The sequence below is a fragment of the Ranitomeya variabilis genome, chromosome 5, assembly GCF_051348905.1.
Source record: "Ranitomeya variabilis isolate aRanVar5 chromosome 5, aRanVar5.hap1, whole genome shotgun sequence".
NCBI classification, from domain to species: Eukaryota; Metazoa; Chordata; class Amphibia; order Anura; family Dendrobatidae; genus Ranitomeya; species Ranitomeya variabilis.
In genome coordinates this window covers 175,655,092-175,681,238 of record NC_135236.1, presented here as the reverse complement: position 1 = coordinate 175,681,238, position 26,147 = coordinate 175,655,092, and the positions used below count along the sequence as shown (strand labels likewise).

General features: G+C 42.8%; 1 protein-coding gene across 1 annotated transcript in view; it reads left to right on the top strand.

Annotated features, from left to right (window-relative positions):
- The window catches only part of MAN2A2 (mannosidase alpha class 2A member 2), a 206,699-nt gene that overhangs the window by 133,292 nt on the left and 47,260 nt on the right, over positions 1-26,147 (top strand). The window contains exons 12-15 of the mRNA XM_077263559.1: positions 1,819-1,933; positions 8,435-8,502; positions 8,805-8,970; positions 21,999-22,235. Of these exons, the coding sequence (XP_077119674.1) occupies positions 1,819-1,933; positions 8,435-8,502; positions 8,805-8,970; positions 21,999-22,235 (586 nt within the window). The remainder of the gene's footprint in view (positions 1-1,818; positions 1,934-8,434; positions 8,503-8,804; positions 8,971-21,998; positions 22,236-26,147) is intronic.

The window sequence follows — 26,147 nt, the reverse complement described above, 5'->3', positions numbered from 1 at the left end:
CAACCTCCATGCTTGACAGAGGGGACAGTGTTCTTTGGGTCATAGGCAGCATTTCTCTCTCTCCAAACACGGCGAGTTGAGTTAATGCCAAAGACCTCAATTTCTGTCTCAGCTGACCACAGCACCTTCTCCCAGTCAATCACAGAATCACCCAGGTGTTCATTGGCAAACTTCAGACGAGTCTGCACATGTGCCTTCTTTAGCAGGGGGACCTTGCGGGCTGCTGGATTTTAAACCTTTACCGCAAAATGTGTTACCAATGGTTTTCTTGGTGACTGTGGTCCCAGCTGCCTTGAGATCATTAACAAGTTCCCCCCATGTAGTTTTAGGCTGATCTCTCACCTTCCTCATGATCAAGGATACCCCACATGGTGAGATTTTGCATAGTGCCCCAGATCGATGTCGATTGACAGTCATTTTGTATTTCTTCCATTTTCTTACTATTGCACCAACAGTCTCCTTCTCACCCAGTGTCTTACTTATGGTTTTGTAGCCCATTCCAGCTTTGTGCAGGTCTATGATCTTGTCCCTGACATCCTTATAAAGTTCTTTGGTCTTGTTGTAGAGGTTAGAATCTGACTGATTAATTGAGTCTGTGGACAGGAGTCTTTTATAAATGTGACTATGTAAGACAGCCGTCTTTAATGCAGGTAACAAGTTGATTAGAAGCATCAAACTCGTCTGTAGGAGCCAGAACTCTTAATGGTTGGTAGGGGATCAAATACTTTTTTCTCACTGCAAAATGCAAATAAATGTATATAATTTATACAATGTGATTTTCTGGATTTTACTTTTGATATTCTACATCTCAATGTTAAAATTACCGTAACCTACCCATAAAATTATAGACTGTTCATGTCTTTGTCAGTGGGCAAACTTACAAAATCAGCAAGGGATCAAATACTTATTTCCCCTACTGTAAATGTAATGTCCAGCTCAAAGAAAAGGGAGGCCACCCCATTATTTGCACAGAGTGCAGAAACCTGAAACAAAACTCTGAAGGGATGAACTGGAATATAAGTTGGTATGCATGCAACATGTAGGCGCATGTTGACACTGTCCACTAGAAAGACAAAAACAAAATTAGCAAATACTGTGCAGTAAATAAATAGCAATAGTGCATGAAAATAACATAGGGTGCTTAGTTAACATAATTTGGATTTTTAACCAAAAACCATCCCACCACCTATTTGGGTTAGTCCTAACCTGTAGTATTAAAACCTTACCTTATGTCAAATTATGTAAATGTGAATACAATAATAATATTGCATAAAGTTGAAGTCATAAAGAACCAAGTAGATCCTATTAAGTATGTGTCCTGTGTGTGCAATAATGACAAGAAAGCTTACAATCTAATTGGACTTGGACGTGGTTTGTTTAGGTGGAACGTTAACTCTCCGAATCATCTGTTTTAGTGAGTCCAAGGAACATCGTAAACGACCTGGTAACTTCTAGTCTTACTTAAAGGGGTTGTCCACTACTAGGACAACCCTTTCTCATTCCCCACGATTGGCCCTGATAAAATAAAAAAGCTTATACTCACCTCCTGTGCCCGCATCGTTCCTGTGGTGTCAACACTCGCGGTCCCTTGGCTCTCGTGCAGTTGTATGACACGTGACCTCATTCCCATGAGGAACGAGAAGAGGTTGTCCTAGTAGTGTACGAGTCATTTAATCCCGCTTTAAAAATTTATTTAACTTTCTTGAACTTCATTCTAAATGGTGACATATCCAGGAGTTGTTTTGTGCTAAACCTTATCTGTATTTGGCTGAGACTTTCCGCATGTCAGAGCTGAGCATGTTCCTACTTCTCTCCCAGGTTACTCCATTCATTGATGAACTTGAAACGTATCTTAATTAATGCGGCTCACTACCTCGTTGTGGCAGACAAGGAGAAGTATCACTATGATCACTCTGTGCCGTTCTTCAGCACGGTAATTGTATTACGGACATAACCAGATGGGTCTAGGGTGTGTTTCTTTTTAATGTCAAGGAGATTTAATAAGTCCCATTGAGGCTTCAAAGAAGATAGAAAATAGTAAAATGTTTCTCAAGCCCTCGTGTTAGGACTGAGCACTATACACACATATATTTTATGATAATTAGATGTAATGTTCTGTGCAGGCTCCAATTTCTACCCTGCTATGGTGTACATAGGAACGGAGCAGCATAGTGAATGTCTAGAAGTAAATGTGCAGATAAAGTGGACTGTGCTCTCTGTTCTGTAAGACACAGGATATGTTGCGTTTGACATTACATTTTAATGCAAATACCTGTACAGTTGCATGACTGACCACGGTGTAAACAGCTATACCATGCTGTATAAGTCTTGTTTTTATGTGGGACCTGCTTGCTTTAAAAAATCGTAGTAGATAAAAGTCACAACACAAAAATTGTATATAGCTTTGATGTATGTTATGCTCTGATGGTCTTTGTGAGAAATCATTGGTCCACTCTTGGTGAAGTATGCCTGTAGGAATTTGCATTAATAACCGTTCCATAATCTATGCCTGGATGATAACTTCAAACATAACTGTTTTTTAATTTTTATTAAATAATAATGTAGAACAAGTCATTTTTATAATCTTTCAAATGTACTTTATAAATTAAATCTGAAATACAACCTTTCAAAAATGTTCTAGAATTTGTCCCCTATGCTGCTGCACAAGCAAATCCGTATTCAGCACCACACACTGAATATCTCTTTCTAAGAGTGGGGCAAAGCCTACACAGCGAGCGAGCTCCTGGCTGGATCCCGTGCACGGTATGTCAGTGCATCAGCAGGTTACCTCAGTCACACAGTGCACGGTGCTGAGCTCTGTCAGTTCTTGGTTGTCGTCACACAGCTCCTATGTCAGCTGGTTCCTGTGTGCTCAGTGATATCAGTAGTTTTCCTCAGTGTATAGCACTGAAATACAGGCCAGAAGGAGCTCAGTGACATCGGCACTTCCCCTCAGTGTTACCACACTGCTCCTCTGCCTGTCAGCTGGTTCCTGTGAGTTTAGTGACATCGGCACTTCCCCTCAGTGTTACCACACTGCTCCTCTGCCTGTCAGTTGGTTCCTGTGAGTTTAGTGACATTAGCACTTCTCAGTGTTACCGCACTGCTCCTCTGCCTGTCAGCTGGTTCCTGTGTGTTCAGTGACATTAGCACTTCCCCTCAGTGTTACCACATTGCTCCTCTGCCTGTCAGCTGGTTCCTGTGAGTTTAGTGACATTAGCACTTCTCCTCAGTGTTACCACATTGCTCCTCTGCCTGTCAGCTGGTTCCTGTGTGTTCAGTGACATTAGCACTTCTCCTCAGTGTTACCACACTGCTCCTCTGCCTGTCAGCTGGTTCCTGTGAGTTTAGTGACATTAGCACTTCTCCTCAGTGTTACCACACTGCTCCTCTGCCTGTCAGCTGGTTCCTGTGTGTTCAGTGACATCGGCACTTCCCCTCAGTGTTACCACATTGCTCCTCTGCCTGTCAGCTGGTTCCTGTGAGTTTAGTGACATTAGCACTTCTCCTCAGTGTTACCACACTGCTCCTCTGCCTGTCAGCTGGTTCCTGTGTGTTCAGTGACATTAGCACTTCTCCTCAGTGTTACCACACTGCTCCTCTGCCTGTCAGCTGGTTCCTGTGTGTTCAGTGACATTAGCACTTCCCCTCAGTGTTACCACACTGCTCCTCTGCCTGTCAGCTGGTTCCTGTGAGTTTAGTGACATCGGCACTTCCCCTCAGTGTTACCACACTGCTCCTCTGCCTGTCAGCTGCTTCCTGTGAGTTCAGTGACATTGGCACTTCCCCTCAGTGTTACCACACTGCTCCTTCTGCCTGTCAGCTGGTTCCTGGGAATTCAGTGACATTAGCACTTCTCCTCAGTGTTACCACATTGCTCCTCTGCCTGTCAGCTGGTTCCTGTGAGTTTAGTGACATTACCACTTCTCCTCAGTGTTACCACACTGCTCCTTCTGCCTGTCAGCTGGTTCCTGGGAATTCAGTGACATTAGCACTTCTCCTCAGTGTTACCACATTGCTCCTCTGCCTGTCAGCTGGTTCCTGTGAGTTTAGTGACATTAGCACTTCCCCTCAGTGTTACCACACTGCTCCTCTGCCTGTCAGCTGGTTCCTGTGAGTTTAGTGACATTAGCACTTCCCCTCAGTGTTACCACACTGCTCCTCTGCCTGTCAGCTGGTTCCTGGGAATTCAGTGACATTAGCACTTCTCCTCAGTGTTACCACACTGCTCCTCTGCCTGTCAGCTGGTTCCTGGGAATTCAGTGACATTAGCACTTCTCCTCAGTGTTACCACACTGCTCCTCTGCCTGTCAGCTGTTTCCTGTGAGTTCAGTGACATTGGCACTTCTTCTCAGTGTTACCACACTGCTCCTCTGCCTGTCAGCTGGTTCCTGTGAGTTCAGTGACATTGGCACTTCCCCTCAGTGTTACCACACTGCTCCTCTGCCTGTCAGCTGGTTCCTGTGAGTTCAGTGACATTAGCACTTCCCCTCAGTGTTACCACACTGCTTCTCTGCCTGTCAGCTGGTTCCTGTGTGTTCAGTGACATTAGCACTTCTCCTCAGTGTTACCACACTGCTCCTCTGCCTGTCAGCTGGTTCCTGTGAGTTTAGTGACATTAGCACTTCTCCTCAGTGTTACCACACTGCTCCTCTGCCTGTCAGCTGGTTCCTGTGTGTTCAGTGACATCGGCACTTCCCCTCAGTGTTACCACATTGCTCCTCTGCCTGTCAGCTGGTTCCTGTGAGTTTAGTGACATTAGCACTTCTCCTCAGTGTTACCACACTGCTCCTCTGCCTGTCAGCTGGTTCCTGTGTGTTCAGTGACATTAGCACTTCTCCTCAGTGTTACCACACTGCTCCTCTGCCTGTCAGCTGGTTCCTGTGTGTTCAGTGACATTAGCACTTCCCCTCAGTGTTACCACACTGCTCCTCTGCCTGTCAGCTGGTTCCTGTGAGTTTAGTGACATCGGCACTTCCCCTCAGTGTTACCACACTGCTCCTCTGCCTGTCAGCTGCTTCCTGTGAGTTCAGTGACATTGGCACTTCCCCTCAGTGTTACCACACTGCTCCTTCTGCCTGTCAGCTGGTTCCTGGGAATTCAGTGACATTAGCACTTCTCCTCAGTGTTACCACATTGCTCCTCTGCCTGTCAGCTGGTTCCTGTGAGTTTAGTGACATTAGCACTTCTCCTCAGTGTTACCACACTGCTCCTTCTGCCTGTCAGCTGGTTCCTGGGAATTCAGTGACATTAGCACTTCTCCTCAGTGTTACCACATTGCTCCTCTGCCTGTCAGCTGGTTCCTGTGAGTTTAGTGACATTAGCACTTCCCCTCAGTGTTACCACACTGCTCCTCTGCCTGTCAGCTGGTTCCTGTGAGTTTAGTGACATTAGCACTTCCCCTCAGTGTTACCACACTGCTCCTCTGCCTGTCAGCTGGTTCCTGGGAATTCAGTGACATTAGCACTTCTCCTCAGTGTTACCACACTGCTCCTCTGCCTGTCAGCTGGTTCCTGGGAATTCAGTGACATTAGCACTTCTCCTCAGTGTTACCACACTGCTCCTCTGCCTGTCAGCTGTTTCCTGTGAGTTCAGTGACATTGGCACTTCTTCTCAGTGTTACCACACTGCTCCTCTGCCTGTCAGCTGGTTCCTGTGAGTTCAGTGACATTGGCACTTCCCCTCAGTGTTACCACACTGCTCCTCTGCCTGTCAGCTGGTTCCTGTGAGTTCAGTGACATTAGCACTTCCCCTCAGTGTTACCACACTGCTTCTCTGCCTGTCAGCTGGTTCCTGTGAGTTCAGTGACATTAGCACTTCCCCTCAGTGTTACCACACTGCTCCTCTGCCTGTCAGCTGGTTCCTGGGAATTCAGTGACATTAGCACTTCTCCTCAGTGTTACCACACTGCTCCTCTGCCTGTCAGCTGGTTCCTGTGAGTTTAGTGACATCGGCGCTTCCCCTCAGTGTTACCACACTGCTCCTCTGCCTGTCAGCTGGTTCCTGTGAGTTTAGTGACATCGGCGCTTCCCCTCAGTGTTACCGCACTGCTCCTCTGCCTGTCAGCTGGTTCCTGGGAATTCAGTGACATTAGCACTTCCCCTCAGTGTTACCACACTGCTCCTCTGCCTGTCAGCTGGTTCCTGTGAGTTCAGTGACATTAGCACTTCCCCTCAGTGTTACCACACTGCTCCTCTGCCTGTCAGCTGGTTCCTGTGAGTTTAGTGACATCGGCGCTTCCCCTCAGTGTTACCGCACTGCTCCTCTGCCTGTCAGCTGGTTCCTGTGAGTTCAGTGACATTAGCACTTCCCCTCAGTGTTACCGCACTGCTCCTCTGCCTGTCAGCTGGTTCCTGTGAGTTCAGTGACATTAGCACTTCCCCTCAGTGTTACCACACTGCTCCTCTGCCTGTCAGCTGGTTCCTGTGAGTTCAGTGACATTAGCACTTCCCCTCAGTGTTACCACACTGCTCCTCTGCCTGTCAGCTGGTTTCTGGGAATTCAGTGACATTAGCACTTCTCCTCAGTGTTACCACACTGCTCCTTCTGCCTGTCAGCTGGTTTCTGGGAATTCAGTGACATTAGCACTTCTCAGTGTTATTGATTGTCCTGATGGACATTTGTTGAAATTTCCATCACTCACAGCCGTACAGGAGCCATCAACTGACATAATAACAATGAGAAGTGCCGATGTCCCTGCGCTCACAGGAACCAACTGACAGGCAGAAGGAGCTGTGCGTGGATAACCCAAGAACTGACAGAGCTCACCATGAGCTGAAGACTGAGGTATTCAGCCAGGAGCGGGCACATTGTGTTACACTCACCATTAGAATGCTGTTTTCAGTGTGTGTTGTGCTGAATATTGATTTCCTTCAGAAACTGCATATGGGGACATCTTCTAGAAGATTTTTGAAAGGCTTCTTTCGGATTTCTTTTGTAAGTTGTATTTTAAAGATTTTTAAAATCACTTTCTCTACATTATTATTAGATAGATATTAAATTGAGTATGATCCGATGTTTTGACAGATCTTACTCGGACTGAAACTACACATTGACTGCATGAGCCCTTAAAATAGCTCATCAATATAGATTTGGTAGAGGTTCAAACCCCGATACTCTCGCTGATTATCTGTTTTCAGCTACAGTGGCCTTTCTACAGAACTGCAGCTCAGCTCCTATTCACTTCAGTTTGATCTAAGATGTTCTTGGCAATGGCCTCTAAGCAGTGAAGGGATCTGTGCTATTCCAGCGCACTTCACTGTTACAGCCAGCCACCACCTGAACTGAAAGCAGGTGATCAGTGAGGGTGTCAGATGTCGGACCTCCACCGACTCTATATTGATGAGCTATTCTAAGAACCAGTCATCAATTTCAAAAGCCTGGACAACCCTTCAACCCATGGGACCTTTCACACAACCAAAACATACAAGCCTTGCTTTTTATAAAATGCAGCGTGTGCTTCTCTTAGACTTGTTAGACTGCAATAGATGTAAAATGTCTATTTTAGTCTATAAAGAGCTTTCAGACATGAATGCATTTGTTGTCAACCATATTCCTTGTGTCATCTTTTCTTCTGTAGATGACAGCAGTCCGTAATGTACCTTGGTTGGCTTCTGGGAGTGAGCAGGAAACACATAGGATAGCCCCTTTACAATATGGAGTGCACTAGACTCCAATTTTGTACCTTCAGAATGGATAAAAATAACACATGCTGTGTAATTAACATATGAGTCTATTATCTGTGGCTGTGTGAAAAGCTCCACAGATAACATTGATTCCACAATGTAGATTGAATAAAATATGGATGAAGAATATGTTTATTCGATAGCAGTCCTGAGATGGTCATCACCACAAACTAAATGGGAGATTTTACATTTGGGAAGAACCTTTTAGCCTAGAGCTACACAGCCACATGTGTGCGTGACACTGAAATCGCAGTATCCCATTGGGATATCACACCTAATGATTTCCTATGGGCTGCAACCTGCTGCAACACGGAATCGCAAAAGTATTGGATTTTTCTATTCAATTTGATGGATTTTTTGTTACAATTGCATCTGTAAAATTTTTGAGCAACTACAAGTCACAGACAAGAAACACAAGTATTTTTGGTCTCATGCTTATCAGCCGCCGTCATTTATTGACGTCGCTCCGGTCATCTTCTGTAGTTTGTGACCTGCCGGATCGCTTCAGTGTTTGCTGAGTGAGCCGGAGATCACTTCCCAATGTAAGCCTACGAGAACCTCGTTCTGGCTCTCATAGATCTGCATTAAGAGCTTGTGACCGTTACCTCTGACTTGCGGTCACTAAGAAGTTGCGGACAAAAGATGGTGGATCGGGAATGTCCCATACAAATTCTTGATGCTGTATTAAACACTTTTTTAGGTATTTTTAAGTAGTATTTCCATATTAATCTATGAATTTTCACTTTCAGGATGACAGCCGATTGACCCAGGAAACATTGCCAGAGAAAACCGTTATTAAATTAGGTACATCTCCAAGGTACGGTGTTGCAGACAGGTAGTCGGCATAGACTATTCCATTATATACAGTGTTTACAGCAGCTTCAGTATCCGTTCTCTGGCAGGATGTGCTTTCTGTGTATTAGGATAATTTGTAGCAGTTGTGGGCAGATATTTAAGGACCATTAAATAATAAATTAGCCAGGAGAGATAATTCAGATGTTTATGACTCATAAGACAGGTCTAATCTTTCCTGGCATGCGATACTGCCGACATACTGGGGCCACTGTTCGCTCTTGTATTCAGCTATCTTTTTCTCTCTTTTTTTTTTTTTTGGTTTAGATATATAGTCGTCTTTAACCCAGTAGAGCAGAATCGCTTGTGCGTGGTCTCTGTTTTGGTGAACACACCTCATGTACGCGTACTCACAGAAGAAGGCCAGCCAATGGCCGTTCAGCTTAGTCCAGTATGGCAGACGTTGACGGACATGAACCCTGATGTTTTCCAGGTCAGGAAGACTTTTGGTAATGGAGTTTGAGCTGTATGTTTCCATTATACTTGGTTGTCTTTCTCTCATCATTTAATGGTCTGCTTCGGACTGTTGTTGCTTTACTATATAATTTGAAAATAGAAAGGGTTAGGCTACGTTCTAACCATGAGTTTGGGGTGAGTGTTTTTCTGCTGTGTATTTTCGCAGCGTCTTATAGTTCCAGCAAAGTGGATTTATATAAATATTATGCCCACTGTGCTTTTATTTATGAACACTAAGTAACAACAAGTATCTAAAACAAATTTATTTAAAACATGACATACCAAAAAAAGGCAAAAACTGCAAGAGAAAAAAAACTCAATAAAAAAGCATGTAAAAAATACCCATTAAAGTATCCAAGTAATCTAATTTTGCTAATTGGTGTAGAAATGTTGCAGAAAATTTACAACATCAAAAAAGCCCCAAGTACTCATTCTGGGAACGTAACCTTAACAAGGCCAAATATTTAAAATCTGACTAGTGTCACTTTATGTGGTAATAACTCTGGAACACTTCAACAAATCCCAGTGATTTTGAGAATTTTTTCTCGTGACACATTATACTTTATGATAATGGTTAATTTAGGTCAATATGTTTTGTGTTTATGTATAAAAATATCAAAAATTTCAACAAAATTGCAATTTTAAAACTGAATGATTATCCCTTTAAAACAGATAGTCATACAACACAAAGACATTAATAAATAGCATTTCCCTCATGTTGTCTTTGTATCAGCACCATTTCTAAAATGTTATTTTATTTTGTAAGAATTTTAGAAAGTTACAAAATGTAGCAGCGATTTTTCGTTTTTTCAAAGAAATTTTCAAAACTTCTTTTTTTATTGACCTATCCAGATTTGATGTAAATTTGGGGGTCTTATACATTGTAAAACCTGTAAAAGTGATTCCATATGAAAAACAGCACCCCTCAATATATTCAAAATTGCTGTCGGGTAGTTTATTAACCCTTCAGGTGCTTATGCAAAGTGGACTTGCAGGAATGAAATTATTTGTTTTTACCACCAAAATGTCGCTAACTTCTGAACAGATCACTGTAGCCGGCAGACTCTAAGGCCGCTATTTGGCCATGATTTGCCATGGCAAATATCAGGACCACACAATCATGATCTCAGGGCACTGATGAGGTTAAATAGTGAGCTCCCACACTCCGTTAATCATCTAAATTCTGTAGTCACCATTGACAGCATGTAAAGGGTTAAACTTCCATAGTCGGTGCCAACACTGATGGTGACTGATGCAGTTTGTTGTCAGCTGTAGTGTACAGCTGACAGCTGCTGGATTGTCACCTGTCGGGGAATGCTATTCTCTTACATCTCAGGTCAGTAAAAAGATGTATTCGTGGCCTCTAAGGGGTTAAAATAGGTGAAGCAGAAGCAAGTGTGTATTAGTGTTAGGGCCCCTTTCCACTTGTGAGAGAAAAAACGGTCCGATTAATGGACCGAAAAAACGGAGGAAAATCATGCGATTATCATGCGAGTGTCATGAGAGTGTCATGCGATTTTTTTATCGCAACATCCGTATGACATCCGTATTGCTGTCCGATTTTTACGCACCGGTGTCCTTTGAAAAGCCGGTAATTCAGTGCGGTGTACAGTAAAATCACACTGACAGGTTAGAATAGAATAGATATATACACATAGAATGTGTATATATACATATATATATATGTCATTGAGACACCTATATATGTATATTTATATTTAATGCAGCGCTAGATAGCAGAAAAGCCGCTAATTCAAATGCCGGCTTTTGCTCTCTTTCACAAACCCGACAGGATATGAGACATGGTTTACATACAGTAAACCATCTCATATCCCTTCTTTTATTACATATTCCTCTTCACTAATGTAAGAAGTGTCTGTGTGTCAAATTTGGGGGCTCTAGCTATGAAATTAAAGGGTTAAATCGCGGAAAAACTTGGCGTGGGCTCCCGCGCAATTTTCTGTGCCAGAGTGGTAAAGCCAGTGACTGAGGTCAGATATTAATAGCCTAGAGAGGGTCCATGGTTATTGCCCCCCCCCCCCCCCCCCCGGCTACAAACATCTGCCCCCAGCCACCCCAGAAAAGGCACATCTGGAAGATGCGCCTATTCTGGCACTTGGCCACTCTCTTCCCACTCCTGTGTAGCTGTGGGATATGGGGTAATGAAGGGTTAATGTCACCTTGCTATTGTAAGGTGACATTAAGCCAGATTAATAATGGAGAGGCGTCAATTATGACACCTATCCATTATTAATCCAATAGTACGAAATGGTTAATAAAACACACACACATTATTAAAAAGTCCTTTAATGAAATAAAGACACCGGGTGTTGCAATATTTTATTATTCTCTTAATCCAGCTGAAGACCCTCGTTCTGTAACAAAGGAAAAATAAAAAATAAACAATATCTCATACCTTCCGATGATCAGTCACGTCCCACGATGTAAATCCATCTGAAGGGGTTAAATCATTTTACACCCAGGAGCTTTGCTAATGCAAATGTGCTCCTGTGTGTAAAACCCCGGCGAATGAATGAAATGCAGGGTGACCTGTAGTTACCTTGAGTTGTGGTTAGGCGCCCTCTGCTGGATGTCTGTTATGATCCTAGTGGCAAGGATCGCAAGTAAGACTAGCTAAGTAACTAAACCGACGACCAGCTCTGGGGAAGTGGTATCTGGATTGACCGCAACCTGATCCTATCCGCAAACAACTATAGGCAGCCGTGGAACGTTACCTGAAAATCCTAGACGTCTCTTCACGGCCTGAGAAACTACCTATTCCTAGAGGGAAAGTAAAGTCCTTACTTGCCTCAGAGAAATGACCCCAAAGATATAGAAAAGCCCCCCACAAATATTAACGGTGAGTTAAGGGGAAAGCACAAACGCAGAGATGAAATAGATTTAGCAAATGAGGCCCGCTAACACTAGATAGCAGAAAATAGGAAGGGAGCTGTGCGGTCAATAGAAAACCCTAAGCAAAATATCCACGCAGAGATTGCTCGAGCCCCCACACCAACTAACGGTGCGGGGGAAGCAACTCTGTACCCCAGAGCTTACCAGCAGAAAGAACTCACATATTAGCAAGCTGGACTAAACTAATCATACACTGAAATCATATTGCAGACTGATGAGCAAAAAATAATCAAACAGAAACTTAGCTTCTCCAGAAGAGACTGAAAACGAAGATAATCAGGGGAGATCAGAATAGCACTGAATACATCGACAGCCGGCAACAAGTGGAGGTGAAGCAGAGCTAAATAGGAAACTCCCTAGTGCATAACAAGGCAGATGATTAGCCACAGATCCGCAGGATAACAAACAAAGCCACCAGGGGGAGCCCAAAAACAAAACTCACACAATACCACCTGTGACCACAAGAGGGAGCCCGAAAACAAAGTTCACAACAGATGTCCTCATATGAACTCGAGCGTGGGAACTTTTACCAGGCTGCATTTCATGAGGACATCCAGCAGAGGGCGCCTCACCGCAACTCAAGGTAACTACAGGTCACCCTGCATTTCATTCATTCGCCGGGGTTTTACACACAGGAGCACAATTGCATTAGCAATGCTCCTGGGTGTAAAATGATTTAACCCCTTCAGATGGATTTACATCGTGGGACATAACGACGGAAGGTATGGAATATTGTTGTTTGTTTTTTTAACTTTGTTTCAGGACGATGGTCTTCAGCTGGATTAAGAGAATAATAAAATATTTACTAGCGAAAGAGATGTGTAAGGTACACACACTTCATGCAAGCTCCGGTAGTCAATATATATAAATAGCCAAGAGAGTCCTTTATAAAGGACTCTCTTGGCTATTTATAAATAATAAAATATTACAACACCATGTGTATTTATTTCATTAACATACTTTGTAATAATGTGTGTGTGTTTTATTAACCATTTCATACTATTGGATTAATAATGGATAGGTGTCATAATTGACGCCTCTCCATTATTAAGCTGGCTTAATGTCACCTTACAATAGCAAGGTGACATTAACCCTTCATTACCCCATATCCCACTGCTACACGGGAATGGGAAGAGAGTGGCCAAGTGCCAGAATAGGCGCATCTTCCAGATGTGCCTTTTCTGGGGTGGCTGGGGGCAGATGTTTGTAGCCGGGGGGGGCCAATAACCATGGACCCTCTCTAGGCTATTAATATCTGCCCTCAGTCACTGGCTTTACCACTCTGGCGGAGAAAATTGCGCGGGAGCCCACGCCAATTTTTTCCGCCATTTAACCCTTTAATTTAATAGCTAGAGCCCCCAAATTTGACGCACAGACACTTCTTACATTAGTGAAGAGGAATATGTAATAAAAGAAGGGATATGAGATGGTTTACTGTATGTAAACCATGTCTCATATCCTGTCGGGTTTGTGAAGGAGAGAGCAAAAGCCGGCAATTGAATTAGCGGCTTTTATGCTATCTTGCGCAGCATTAAATATAAATATACATATATAGGTGTCTCACTGACATATATATATATGTATATATACACATTCTATGTGTATATATCTACTCTATTCTAACCTGTCAGTGTGATTTTACTGTACACCGCGCTGAATTGCCGGCTTTTCAAAGGACACCGGTGCGTAAAAATCGGACAGAACTCGCATGGTGCGAGTGCTGTGCGATTTTTTTCTCGCACCCATTGACTTGCATTGGCAAGTCTCGTCCGAGAATCGCAGCAAGACGCAGCATGCTGCAATTTTTTTCTCAGCCGACCCAGATTTTTCTCAGTCCGATTTCGGCTGAGAAAAAAATCGCAAATGAAAAGACACCTATTAAATAACATTGGTCCGAGTGCAATCCGATTTTTTATCGGATTGCACTCGTCCGTTTTCCTCGCAAGTGGAAAGGGGCCCTTAGGTTACAGACTTGTCTGCTGGGTTGTGCTCTTACATAGCAGCCCATCTGATGAAGCAGAGCAGCGGCCCTAGCAGATAGGTTGCAGACCTCCTCAGTCTTCCTGTAGTCAATGCAATCAAACCAGACTTCTAATCATCGCTACACATGACTGCAGCAGAGATTGATGAACTACATGGTAGCCATTGGATACACAAATGAGAAAATCTAAATTTTCATCTAAGCGCAAACTGATAATTCTCTGATAAACTAAATACCTATAAAGCGACCACGTGGTGCACCTCAGAGTAAATGTATTTGTTGACCTATAAATTCAGTGTCAGTCCCAGACTAGAGACAACCAGCTGTGATGGCTTCCCAAGATACCATGTGCGGAATGTGTCACCTGGATTTTGTTCTTCAAATTATAGCCAGGTACTGATTTATATATATTTTTTCTTTATCAGTTTTTTAATTTTCTAATTGCTCATTGTTTTTATTTTCTGCACATGGTTATTGGGGCAGCCATCTTGCCTATGCAGACACTCGGCCTTGTTTACAGGAATGCTTTATAGTACCCATGTGTCAATAGGAAACTGGCATACCTCCCAACCATCCCGGATCCAACTAGACAGTCCTGGATTGGGGGAGATGTCCCTCTGTCCTACAATGTCAGGTTATATCTCAGCTTTAGCAGAAGTGAGGACAGTCTATGCAGCTCAGTGATGTCTCCTGCTCCTCTGTCACAGACACTTGTGCATATGTACAGACAGGGCTGCCACTAGAAATTTCGGGGCCCCTTACTGGCACATTTTTCGGGGCCCCCTTGAGACTCCTCCCAGGCTCCCCATCAGCCCCGCCTCCACGCTCCACCCCTCAAACTGTCCACAGTCCCACCGCTCTCTCTTGGAAAAACTCCACTTCTCACCTATCACACATTAACAGTTCCCATCACCAGATCACACATATAGCCGGCAGCTTTTGTTTTGGCCAAAAGATTTTTTAAGCCGCCACCATAACACGGTAGACACTTTTGGCCAGGTCCTACTATGCTGTAACCTATTAAATATTTGTTAAAATATGCAATACAATTTAGGTATATTTTTATTTATTTTTCAATTTTTAAAATGACCAATAATCACATACAATGAACAAATACCGCTACACCATGTCAAGACCACATATTACCGCCACAGTGATCGAATAACATCACATACAAGGAACAAATACCACAACACCATGACCAGACACCATATTATTACCACATAGTGACCAAATAGCACATAGAAGGGACAAATACCACCGCACCATGACCAGACCACATATTACCACCAGTGACCGAATAATATCACATACAAGGAACAAATACCACCGCACCATGACCAGACCACATATTACCACCACAAAGTGACCGAATACTACAATACTGATCAGTAATAAAAAAAACACAATACCATCACCATAAGTGCCATTATACACAGGAGATCTGTACTTAGTATGCAGTGTCTGTGTACAGCTAATACAGTGATCACTGGTGATATTATACACAGGAGCTCTGTATATAATGTATAGGTAATACAGTGATCACTGGTGACATTATACACAGGAGCTCTGTATATAGTATACAATGTATAGTGTCAGTGTATAGGTAACACACTGACTCACCAGTGACGTCTCTAGGTGTAGTCCTTCATCTTTCATCCAGCACAGACCGCTGTCACTTCTTCCAGCCAGGACTTGTCTCTGCAGGAAATAACACAGTTATCTCGAGCTCCGCTTGCAGAACACATTACTTAATTTTTCCCAACTTCTACATTACACCACATGAAGAAAAAAAGGCGACATAGTATCACTCTACACAGTAACAGGACCGCCCCCCATTTAAAACAGTATACTTAAAAAATAAAATAAATACGTAACTGCAGTAATAATATCCCTTGATTAGCCCCTATGGTTATAATATCCCCCATCCTGGCCCCCGTGTGTCTCATTCCTGGCTTCAGCCATATGTTCTCGTGTCCTGCCCTCATGACTATCCATTTTGCCCCATATGATCTCCCCATCCTGCCCCATATGATCGCCCCATATGATCTCCTCATCCTGCCCCATATGATTTCCCCATCCTGCCCCATCTGACTCCTTCGTATCCATCCTGCCCCGTGATCCTGCACGATCTGTCTCCAATCCTGCCTCCAGTGTCTCCAATCATGCCCCCATGTCTTTCATTCTGCCCCGTGTCTCCAATCATGCCCGTATCTCCATTCTGCCCCCAGTGTCTCCAGCATTTCTGCCCCCAGTGTCTCCAGCATTTCTGCCCCCAGTGTCTCCAGCATTTCTGCCCCATTGTGTCCAGCATTTCTGCCCCCAGTGTCTCCAGCATTTCTGCCCCATTGTGTCCAGCATTTCTGCCCCATTGTGTCCAGCATTTCTGCCCCCAGTGTCTCCAGCATTTCTGCCCCATTGTGTCCAGCATTTCTGCCCCAGTGTGTCCAGCATTTCTGCCCCAGTGTGTCCAGCATTTCTGCCCCAGTGTGGCTCATTCAGAGCTATGTTTGAGGAAAAGGAAAGTTGATCCTTTTTTATGATTGTTTCCTGGGCGGGCTGATCTTCACATCAACACGGACTGTGCCATATGTTTTTGTTTTGTTTTCCCATTAGGCCAGAAATGCCAACCCTGTGCTGGTTTATGCTGTACTTTAATAAACCAGTGGAAAATTTAAAGAGACAGCGTTCCTATGTCTACAGGTGCATCTCACAAAATTAGATATCATCTAAATATCATCAAAAAGTTAATCTATTTCAGTTCTTCAAAAACAAAAATTGAAACTCATATATTAAATAGAGTAATCGCAAACAGAGTGATCTATTTCAAGTGTTTATTTCTGCTAATGTTGATGATTACGGCTTACAACCAATGAAAGCCCAAAAGTCATTATCTCAGTAAATTAGAATGCTTTATAACAACAGCTTGAAAAAATTATTTTAACGTCTGAAATGTTGGCCTACTGAAATGTATGTTCAGTAAATGCACTCAATACTTGGTCGGGGCTCCTTTTGCATCAATCACTGCATCAATGCGGTGTGGCATGGATGCAATCAGGCTGTGGCACTGCTGAGTTTTTATGGAAGCCCAGGTTGCTTTGATCAGCTCATCTGCATTGTTGGGTCTGGTGTCTCATCTTCCTCTTGACAATACGCCATAGATTCTCTATGGGGTTAAGGTCAGACGAGTTTTCTGGCCAATCAAGAACAGTGATACTGTTGTTTTTACACCAGGTATTGGTACATTTGGCAATGCAGAGAGGTGCCAAGTCCTGCTGGAGAATGAAATTTCCATCTCCAAAGCTTGTTGGCAGAGGTAGATGGCTGTGTTGACTTTGGTCTTGATAAAACACAGTGGACCTACACCAGCAGATGACATGGCTCCTCAAACCATCACTGATTGTGGATACTTCACACTAGACCTGAAGCAGCTTGGATTGTCTGTCTCTCCACTCTTCCTCCAGACTCTGGGACCTTGATTTCCAAGGTCTAGTGTGAAGTATCCACAGTCAATGATGGTTTCGGGAGCCATGTCATCTGCTGGTGTAGGTCAACTTTTATCAAGATCAAAGTCAGCACAGCCGTCTACCAGGAAATTTTAGAGCACGTCATGTTTCCCTCTGCCGAAAAGCTTTTTGGAGATGGAAATTTCATTCTCCAGCAGGACTTGGCACCTGTCCATACTGCCAAAAATACCAATACCTGGTTTAGAAGGCTGCTATCAAAGCAACCTGGGCTTCCATAACACCTCAGCAGTGCCACAGGCTGATCGCCGCCATGCCACGGTGCATTGATGCAGTAAATGATGGAAAAGGAGCCACCGACCAAGTACTGAGAGCATTTACTGAACATACATTTCAGCAGGCCAACATTTCGGATGTTAAAATCATTTTTTCAAGCTGGTGTTTTAAAGTATTCTTATTTACTGAGATAATGACTTTTTGTTTCTCATTTTCTGTAAACCATAATCATTAACAGAAATAAACACATGAAATAGATCACTATGTAATGACTCTATCTAAAATATGAGTTTCACTTTTTGTATTGAAGAACTGAAATAAATTAACTTTTTGATGATATTCTAATTTTGTGAGATGCACCTGTACCTCTATGAGCAGCCGAGTGAGCCGATTTACCACAATGTATCTATCTCTTATAATGATATAATGATTAACTGGTATGTAGAGCTGTATCTCTGCGTACCGATAGCAACGTGCCTATAGAGAAGAACATCATGTAGCGATGTAGCCACAAAAAAGATTCCTATTCGAATCCTGGAGAAGATCAAAATGTATCACAGGGATATATAGATGGAAAAAAAATATAGGTGCAGCACCAGCAAAAGCTGAAAGGAGTAGCGGGTGCAAAGCCTCCCAGGCAAAAACCAAACCTCAATTATATCCAAAACGATAGAGGTAGCACTCCAAGATCCAAAAATATACAAATTAGTTATTGATACATGGTGATATTGGCGACGTTTTGTTCCAAGTGAGGAACTTTCTCAAGCAGTGAAAGTGGTGTACAAGTGTACAAGTATATCTAAGTGCATCAATTGTAACAATAATTAACAAACATTATAGTATATCATATAATTTTCATATCTAAAAGCGTAAATTCAGTAGATATACACATATCTAATAAATATCCGCATTCAATTGAAATCAATGTGAAATAGTGTTTCTAAAGTACATAAATGTACAGTGGACTTTGATTCCTCGTGAGTGTCACATTTGTATATACCGTAATTATGTTAAATAATAACCCACCCCACCAACAATCATAATCCATGAGGACTTGTACCAAGATCAGTGTCTCAGGCGTTATAATGTGGGTGACAAAGTTCTGCTGAACATAGAGTAACAAAGAAGCAGGTTCCCTACAATTGCGCATGCGCCCAAACATACTGATGCCTAAGTGCGCCATGTTATTGTGGATGTACCAGGTACGCATGTCTCAATCAGATATTGAAGTTACTAAACGCTATCTTACTATAGTACCTCGCATTGTAATATAAAGAGACTGTATGTTTATGTTTCCATGATGTTAGAACTTCAAAGAACCTTCATGGAAATAAAGCTACTATTAAAAGTCAATAGCATAACACAAAAGGCCTGATCTGGACATTATAAAGAGAAGTCCCCCAATTACTGGGGCAGACTCTCTGGAACTCCTAGATAAAGGGGAAGTGCATGCCTAATTAATGGCATCTTCTTCAACCCACAATTAAATCAGAACTGACAGCCATGTAAATGAATCTAATGAGGACTTATAGTAACTTTTGTAATATGCGACAAACAAAATATAGTAAGTAATACATAAATCATTCATATATGTGCAAAATATTTATTAAAGACAATGTTAACTCAACACTGCAGGTCATATTGAATGGTGGAATGAGACATAATCCTCCTCATCATAGAATCCGTGAAAAAAAAAAAATACGTATACACTGTTCAAAAAAATAAAAGGAAAACTCAAATAACACATCCTAGATCTGAATTAATGAAATATTCTCATTGAATACTTTATTCTGTACAATGTTGAATGTGCCGACAACAAAATCACACAAAAATCATCAATGGAAATCAAATTTATTAACCAGTGGAGGCCTGGATTTGGAACGATACTCAAAATCAAAGTGGAAAATCAAATTACAGGCTCGTCCAACTTCAGTGGAAATGCCTCAAAACAGGGAAATGATGCTCAGTAGTGTGTGTGGCCTCCACGTGCCTGTATGACCTCCATACATTGCCTGGGCATGCACCTGATGAGGCTGTGGATGGTCTCCTGAGGGATCTCCTCCCAGACCTGGACTAAAGCATCCGCCAACTCCTGGACAGACTGTGGTGCAACATGACGTTGGTGGATGGTGTGAGACATGATATCCCAGATGTGTTCAATCAGATTCAGGTCTGGGGAACTGGCGGGCCAGTCCATAGCTTCAATGCCTTCATCTTGCAGGAACTGCTGACACTCCAGCCATATGAGGTCTGGCCTTGTTCTGCATTAGGAGGAATTCAGGACCAACCGCACCAGCATATGGTCTCGCAAAGGGTCTGAGGATCTCAGTACCTAATGGCAGTCAGGCTACCACTGGCGAGCACATGGAGGGCTGTGCGGCCCTCCAAAGAAATGCCACCCCACACTGATCCGCTGCCAAACCGGTCATGCTGAAGGATGTTGCAGGCAGCAGATCGCTCTCCACGGCGTCTTCAGACTCTGTCACGTCTGTCACATGTGCTCAGTGTGAACCTGCTTTCATCTGTGAAGAGCACAGGGCACCAGTGGCGAATTTGCCAATTCTGGTGTTCTGTGGCAATTGCCAAGCATCCTGCACGGTGTTGGGCTGTGAGCACAACCCCATCTGTAGACGTCGGGCACTCAGACCATCCTAATGGGGTCGGTTTCTAACGGTTTGTGCAGACACATGCACATTTGTGGCCTGCTGGAGGTCATTTTGCAGGGCTCTGGCAGTGCTCCTCCTGTTCCTCCTTGCACAAAGGCTGAGGTAGCGGTCCTGCTGCTGGGTTGTTGCCCTCCTATGGCCCGCTTCATGTCTCCTGGTGTACTGGCCTGTCTCCTGGTAGCGCCTCCAGCCTCTGGACACTACGCTGACACACAGCAAACCATCTTGCACAGCTTGCATTGATGTGCCATAGTGGATGAGCTGCACTACCTGAGCCACTTGTGTGGGTTGTAGAGTCCGTCTCATGCTACCACAAGTGTGAAAGCACAACCAACATTCAAAAGTGACCAAAACATCAGCCAGAAAGCATTGGTACTGAGATGTGGTCTGTGGTCCCCACCTGCAGAATCACTCCTTTATCTTGATAATTGCCAATAATTTCCATCTGTTGTCTATTCCATTTACACAGCAGCATGTGAAATTGATTGTCCAACATTGTTGCTTCCTAAGTGGACAGTTTGATTTCACAGACGTTTGATTTACTTGGAGCTATATTCTGTTGTTTAAGTGTTCCCTTTATTTTTTTGAGCAGTGTATATGTACATAATATTAATAATTAAATAACATAGAATTAGCTCTTACTATACTACAAGTTCAAAGAAGAAATATCATATGGGAAAGAAAACCATGAATTCATAATACAGTATGTACCGGTAATTTAAAATCCATATTGAGACCGTTAGGTTTTAGGGAATTTAATCTATAGATCCATTCAAATTCCTTCTTTTTCAATAATTTTTCCTTATCACCACCCCTCCTAAGGCGGAGAACATGGATGGATCGATAGATAAATAGATGCAAGATATATAGGCCACACTCCATAGCTTAGAAAAAAGGTGAAAAAATGTATTCCATGCCCAAGGTACACAACATTTCAACAGTACATGCATTTATACGGAGACTTGATTACACACAGGTGGATTATATTTACCATCATTAGGCATTTAGGACAACATTGGATCATTCATAGATCCACAATGACCTTCTGGAGTGAGTTTGCTGCACTGAAAGTAAAGGGGCCGAATAATTTTGCACGCCCCACTTGAATTTCCACAAAAATTTAAAATAACCAATAAATTTCATTCAACTTCACATTTATGTTCCACGTGTTCTTGATTCTTCACCAAAAATTAACATTTGGTATGTTTATGTTTGAAGCATGAAATGTGGGAAAAGGTAGAAAAGTTCCAGGGAGCCGAATACTTTCGCAAGGCACTGTATGCACACATTCAGTATTTGGTCAGTATTTTACCTCAGTGTTTGTAAGCCAAAACCAGAATTGGAACAGTCAGATGAAAAGTATAACAGAAACATATGCACCACTTCTGCATTTATCACCCACTCCTGGTTGTGACTTACAAGTACATATCTGATGAAGGTCTGTCTTCTGGGATCGAAACGTTATATATTACTAAATCTCTCTGGATGGCCTGTCATAGAAAACCTGATTATATGTTTTTCAAATACTTTAGTATTGTTATTCTGATGGAGTGCAATTTTCTTGATCAACCCCTTCCTATAGCAGTGCATATATTTATTATGTAAGTTGGATTAAAGTCAGTATTTAATTAGATCTAGATCAGAAAGATCTCATTCTGATTTTTCATGTAAATGTTTGATCATAAAGTCTGTTCCTTTCCGATAGGTGTCCTTCACTGTCCGGTTACCAGCTCTCGGACTGAGCGTCTTTCAGCTTTACATGTCATTTGACACACACACTACCCTCAAATCCAACGTCCGAGTCTATTTACATGGAAGAGACCTAAACATGAAGAAACAGGACACATTTTCCGTGAAGCTGTTGGAGACGAGCACAGACGATTTCTATGTGGAGAATCAGTACATTCAGGTGTGGTTTTCTGGTGTCACAGGTCTAATGAAGGTGAGTAAATGGCCATAACACCTCTATATGTTATCGCTGCTACATATGGAGAGCATTTCCTGCCATATACGCCATATTACACATATATTCCTCTACAGAAGCATTGATCCAGGGCTACAATACCTCTGTATTACTGAGCCAAAATCTAAGCTACATTGGCCCTTGTTTCTCAACTCTGGTTCGATAGTTTATCCAATAGCTCATTTTTTGGGGGGGATTTCAGATTTTGAGGATTGTACAGGTTCATGTAATTAGGGGTCACTGTATGGGATATGCTTGACTTCTCGGCGTGAGACAATAAATTTGTCATGCGCTTACAGCAAGGCAAGGGGGCCACGTAGAGAAATATAAAATTGCATAACCTGAAATGGCTACCCAAGCCCTATTTCTGCATTTAGTGAACATTGTAAAAAAAAACTAAAAAATAATTGTAGAATTGCACTTTTTTTGCAGTTTCACTGCACTTTGAATTTTTTTCCTGTTTTCCAGTACTCTATTTGGTAAGAACAATCATGTCATTCAAATGTGCAACTTGTCCCACAAAAAACAAGCCCTCACATGGCCATATTGACAGAAAAATGAAAATGTTATGGCTCTGGGAAGAAGGGGAGCAAAAATAGGAGACGCAAAAACGGAAATACCCCTGGTCCTTAAGGGGTTAAGCAACTTCTTGATGACCATCTTCACAGTGTTCCATAGTGTATTTAATGCCTTGAGAAAATGTTTGTATCCTTCTCCTGACTGATAACGTTCAACAATGAGATCCCTTTGCTGTGTTGTATGCTGTGTATTAGCGATGAGCGAGTATGCTCGCTTATCACTACTGTGCATGAACCATCGGCTGTCTGTAAAATGCAACTAAGAAAATGTCTGATAAATCCTACTAGAACAGCTAAACTGGGGTTAATCAGAATCACTGACAATAATGACAGCTGTGTACTGACTACTATTTAACATGAATTTACATGTGCTTGACTAATTCGGGACACAATCACATCCCCAATTATGAGAGGGTGTTCACATTTATGTAACCACATAATTTTAGTTTTGTTATTTATATTTTACCCCTCAAAATTATTTTGGTTTGCTTCTCAATGGCTTTATATAGATTATGGGAGACATTAAAGGTGGAAAAAGTTCTGAAATAACTTTGTTATGAATTTTTGCATGACAAAAAACAGGCATATTAACAGGGGAGTGTAGACTTTTTATATCCACTCCATGTTATTGACACTCTGTATATATCCATAGCTGTCTATGGTCTCTACAGCCTGTATACAATCCTGTGAATTTTTCCACATATTTTTACATTACACCCACAAATTTAAATGTATTTTATTGGGATTTTATGATTTACCAGCACGAAGTATCAAGTATTAGCATGTGCATTTGTATTCAGCTCCCTGTAGTCTAATACTTTGTAGGCCCCCCTTTTGCTGCAATTACTGCTGCAAATCTTTTGAGGTATCTCTCTACCAGATTTGCACTTCTAGAGCAGTGATGGCGAACCTATGACACGCGTGTCAGTGCTGACACGCGTAGTCATTTTCAGTGACACACGGCCGCCGGCCGCGGCCCCATAGAAATTGCATCCTTAAATTGCATGGCAAGCCGTTCCGATTTTTTATCGGATCGGATGCCATGCAGGAGGCCTGTAGGTCCAAACAACAGAGCTCCGGCGCAGAGCGTCTAGGCCTGGGACTTCCGGTAGACCCGGCGCAGCTCCCGGAAGTCCCAGGCCTAGACGCTCTGCGCCGGAGCTCTGTTGTTTGGGCGGCATTGCGCTGCTCCCTGCTGCGCCGGCCGGAAGTTTGGGCCTACCGGAAGTCCCAGGCCTAGACACTCGGCGCAATGCCGCTTGGGACGCACTTCTGAGGCCTGAGGAGATCGCTGTCTGGAGGCCCTGTGATTGCTGTCTGCAGGCCCTGTGACTACTACAGCAACCATCATCCAGTGAACTGTGGGGTGTCATTTGCCATTACTGAGATAAGTGAGGGGGAGGCTGGAAGAGGCCTGTGCTATGGGTGCCGTTTCCCGCCATTAGAAACGCCATCTTGCAGCATAGTACAGACTCCATTTCACCACCATTACATGTGCCATCATATTGTCAGTTAGGTTAGTTAACCCCTAATTGCCTGCAGGGCTAACTATAAATCTTCTCTCACTGCCCCTCTCATGGAGAAGCCACAAAATAAAAAACCAAAGTTAAGTAAAGGGAGTGGTAGTAGCAGTAGCCGACCCTTTCAAGAGACATGGACTGAGATGTATGGCATTATAGAAAAAAATGGCAGATCATTTTGCGTTCTATGTAGTGAAACGGTAGTAAGCAGAACGTGGAATGTAAATAGACATTTTGAAACTAATCATTCCCAGCTCTTGAAAAAAAGTGAGGATGAAAGGAAGGAATACATTTCCAGGCAGCTACACCTTCATAAGAGCCAATTTAATTCCATCCTTAAATTTGTAAAAAGCTCTACAAATTTAACATCTGCAAGTCTGAGCATTGCTCACTCCATAGCTCAGCATGGAAAAGCACTCAGTGAGGGAGAATTTATTAAAGAAACTCTCTTAAGATGTTCACCAGTTCTATTTCATGATATGCAGAATAAAGATGCAATTATTAAGAGAATATCTGAGTTACCACTGAGTAGAAATATCATAAAAGACCGAATAATGATATTAGGGTTGAACAATTAATATAAATGTTCAATTCTCTAGTTGCCTACTCCTGGCCTAATGTATATATTGATCATGTGCACTAAAGAAATACACCAGACACAGTCAGCTGTAACTCTCCTTGATCAATGTGTGGCACAGCTCCAAGAAGAGATTTATTAGTCAAACACAATGTTATATATCTCCTGTAAGGGGGCTCGGTTAGCTCTAAAATGGGAGTGATCGGATGTATTCCATTGGTTAGTGGGTTGGGCATGAGCAAGTCTATGGGCGGATCCATGAGGTCATCTAGGTGGGTTGGTCCGTGAGGTCATCAGAGTGGGCGTCGCTGTGGGTGGATCCATGAGGTCATCGAGGTGGGCGTCATCTTGGATACCAGACCGCATGGTCTGGTGAAACAGGAAATGGCAGTCATCTTCAGTGTCTTCATTGTTCATATACCAGAGCACATGGCTCTGATACAGGAGATGGCAGCCATCTTAAGTGTCTTACTTTGTCTGAGGAAAACTTATGTAAGGTTAAACAATACATGTTATAGGTTGCTTCCCACAATTACCTTATGTGTTGAGGTTAATTAAGTATTTGATCTTATGGCTCTCCTCAACAGTCCCCCCTAAATACTTTATTAACCTTTTCTTTTATCTTGATCCCACCGTGGTTCCCTAACCCATCGATGTTAAGTGTTATTATGACATCAGAAGCTTCATGACAATATGGATGCTATAGACACCAGAGAATGTGTGACTAATTATGGGTATACTGCGGAGGTATATCGGAGCGTGTTACCCATGTCCTCGGGACTTCCCAACCTGCTGGATCTATTACTCTCCAATCTCCCATCTCCATGGTTACTTAGAGTAAAATACACATGTGACTAACCCTGATGTACACATCCTAGATCTGACCGTCTTGCCCGGGAGGGGGAGTTGGAGTTTTCACCAGTTTGAGACAAGTTTTCCCTTGTGGAAAACCTCCCTTTGTAGCTGGACTTTGACAAGCAGGTCAGATCCTACTCTGTCCCTAACTGTCTAACAAGTTTATAATGTGAGAGATGGATCCAGGAGGCGCTCAGCAATCCTGACTGAAGTAGGAGTAGTCAGGAGCACTTGGTAGGGACCCTCAAATCTCGACTCCAGGAATGTCTTTTCGGATGGACTTCTTTACTAGCATGTAGTCACCAGGTTAGAAAGTATGGGTACCGTCACTGGAATCTGGACCTGGAATGGATGATAAAAC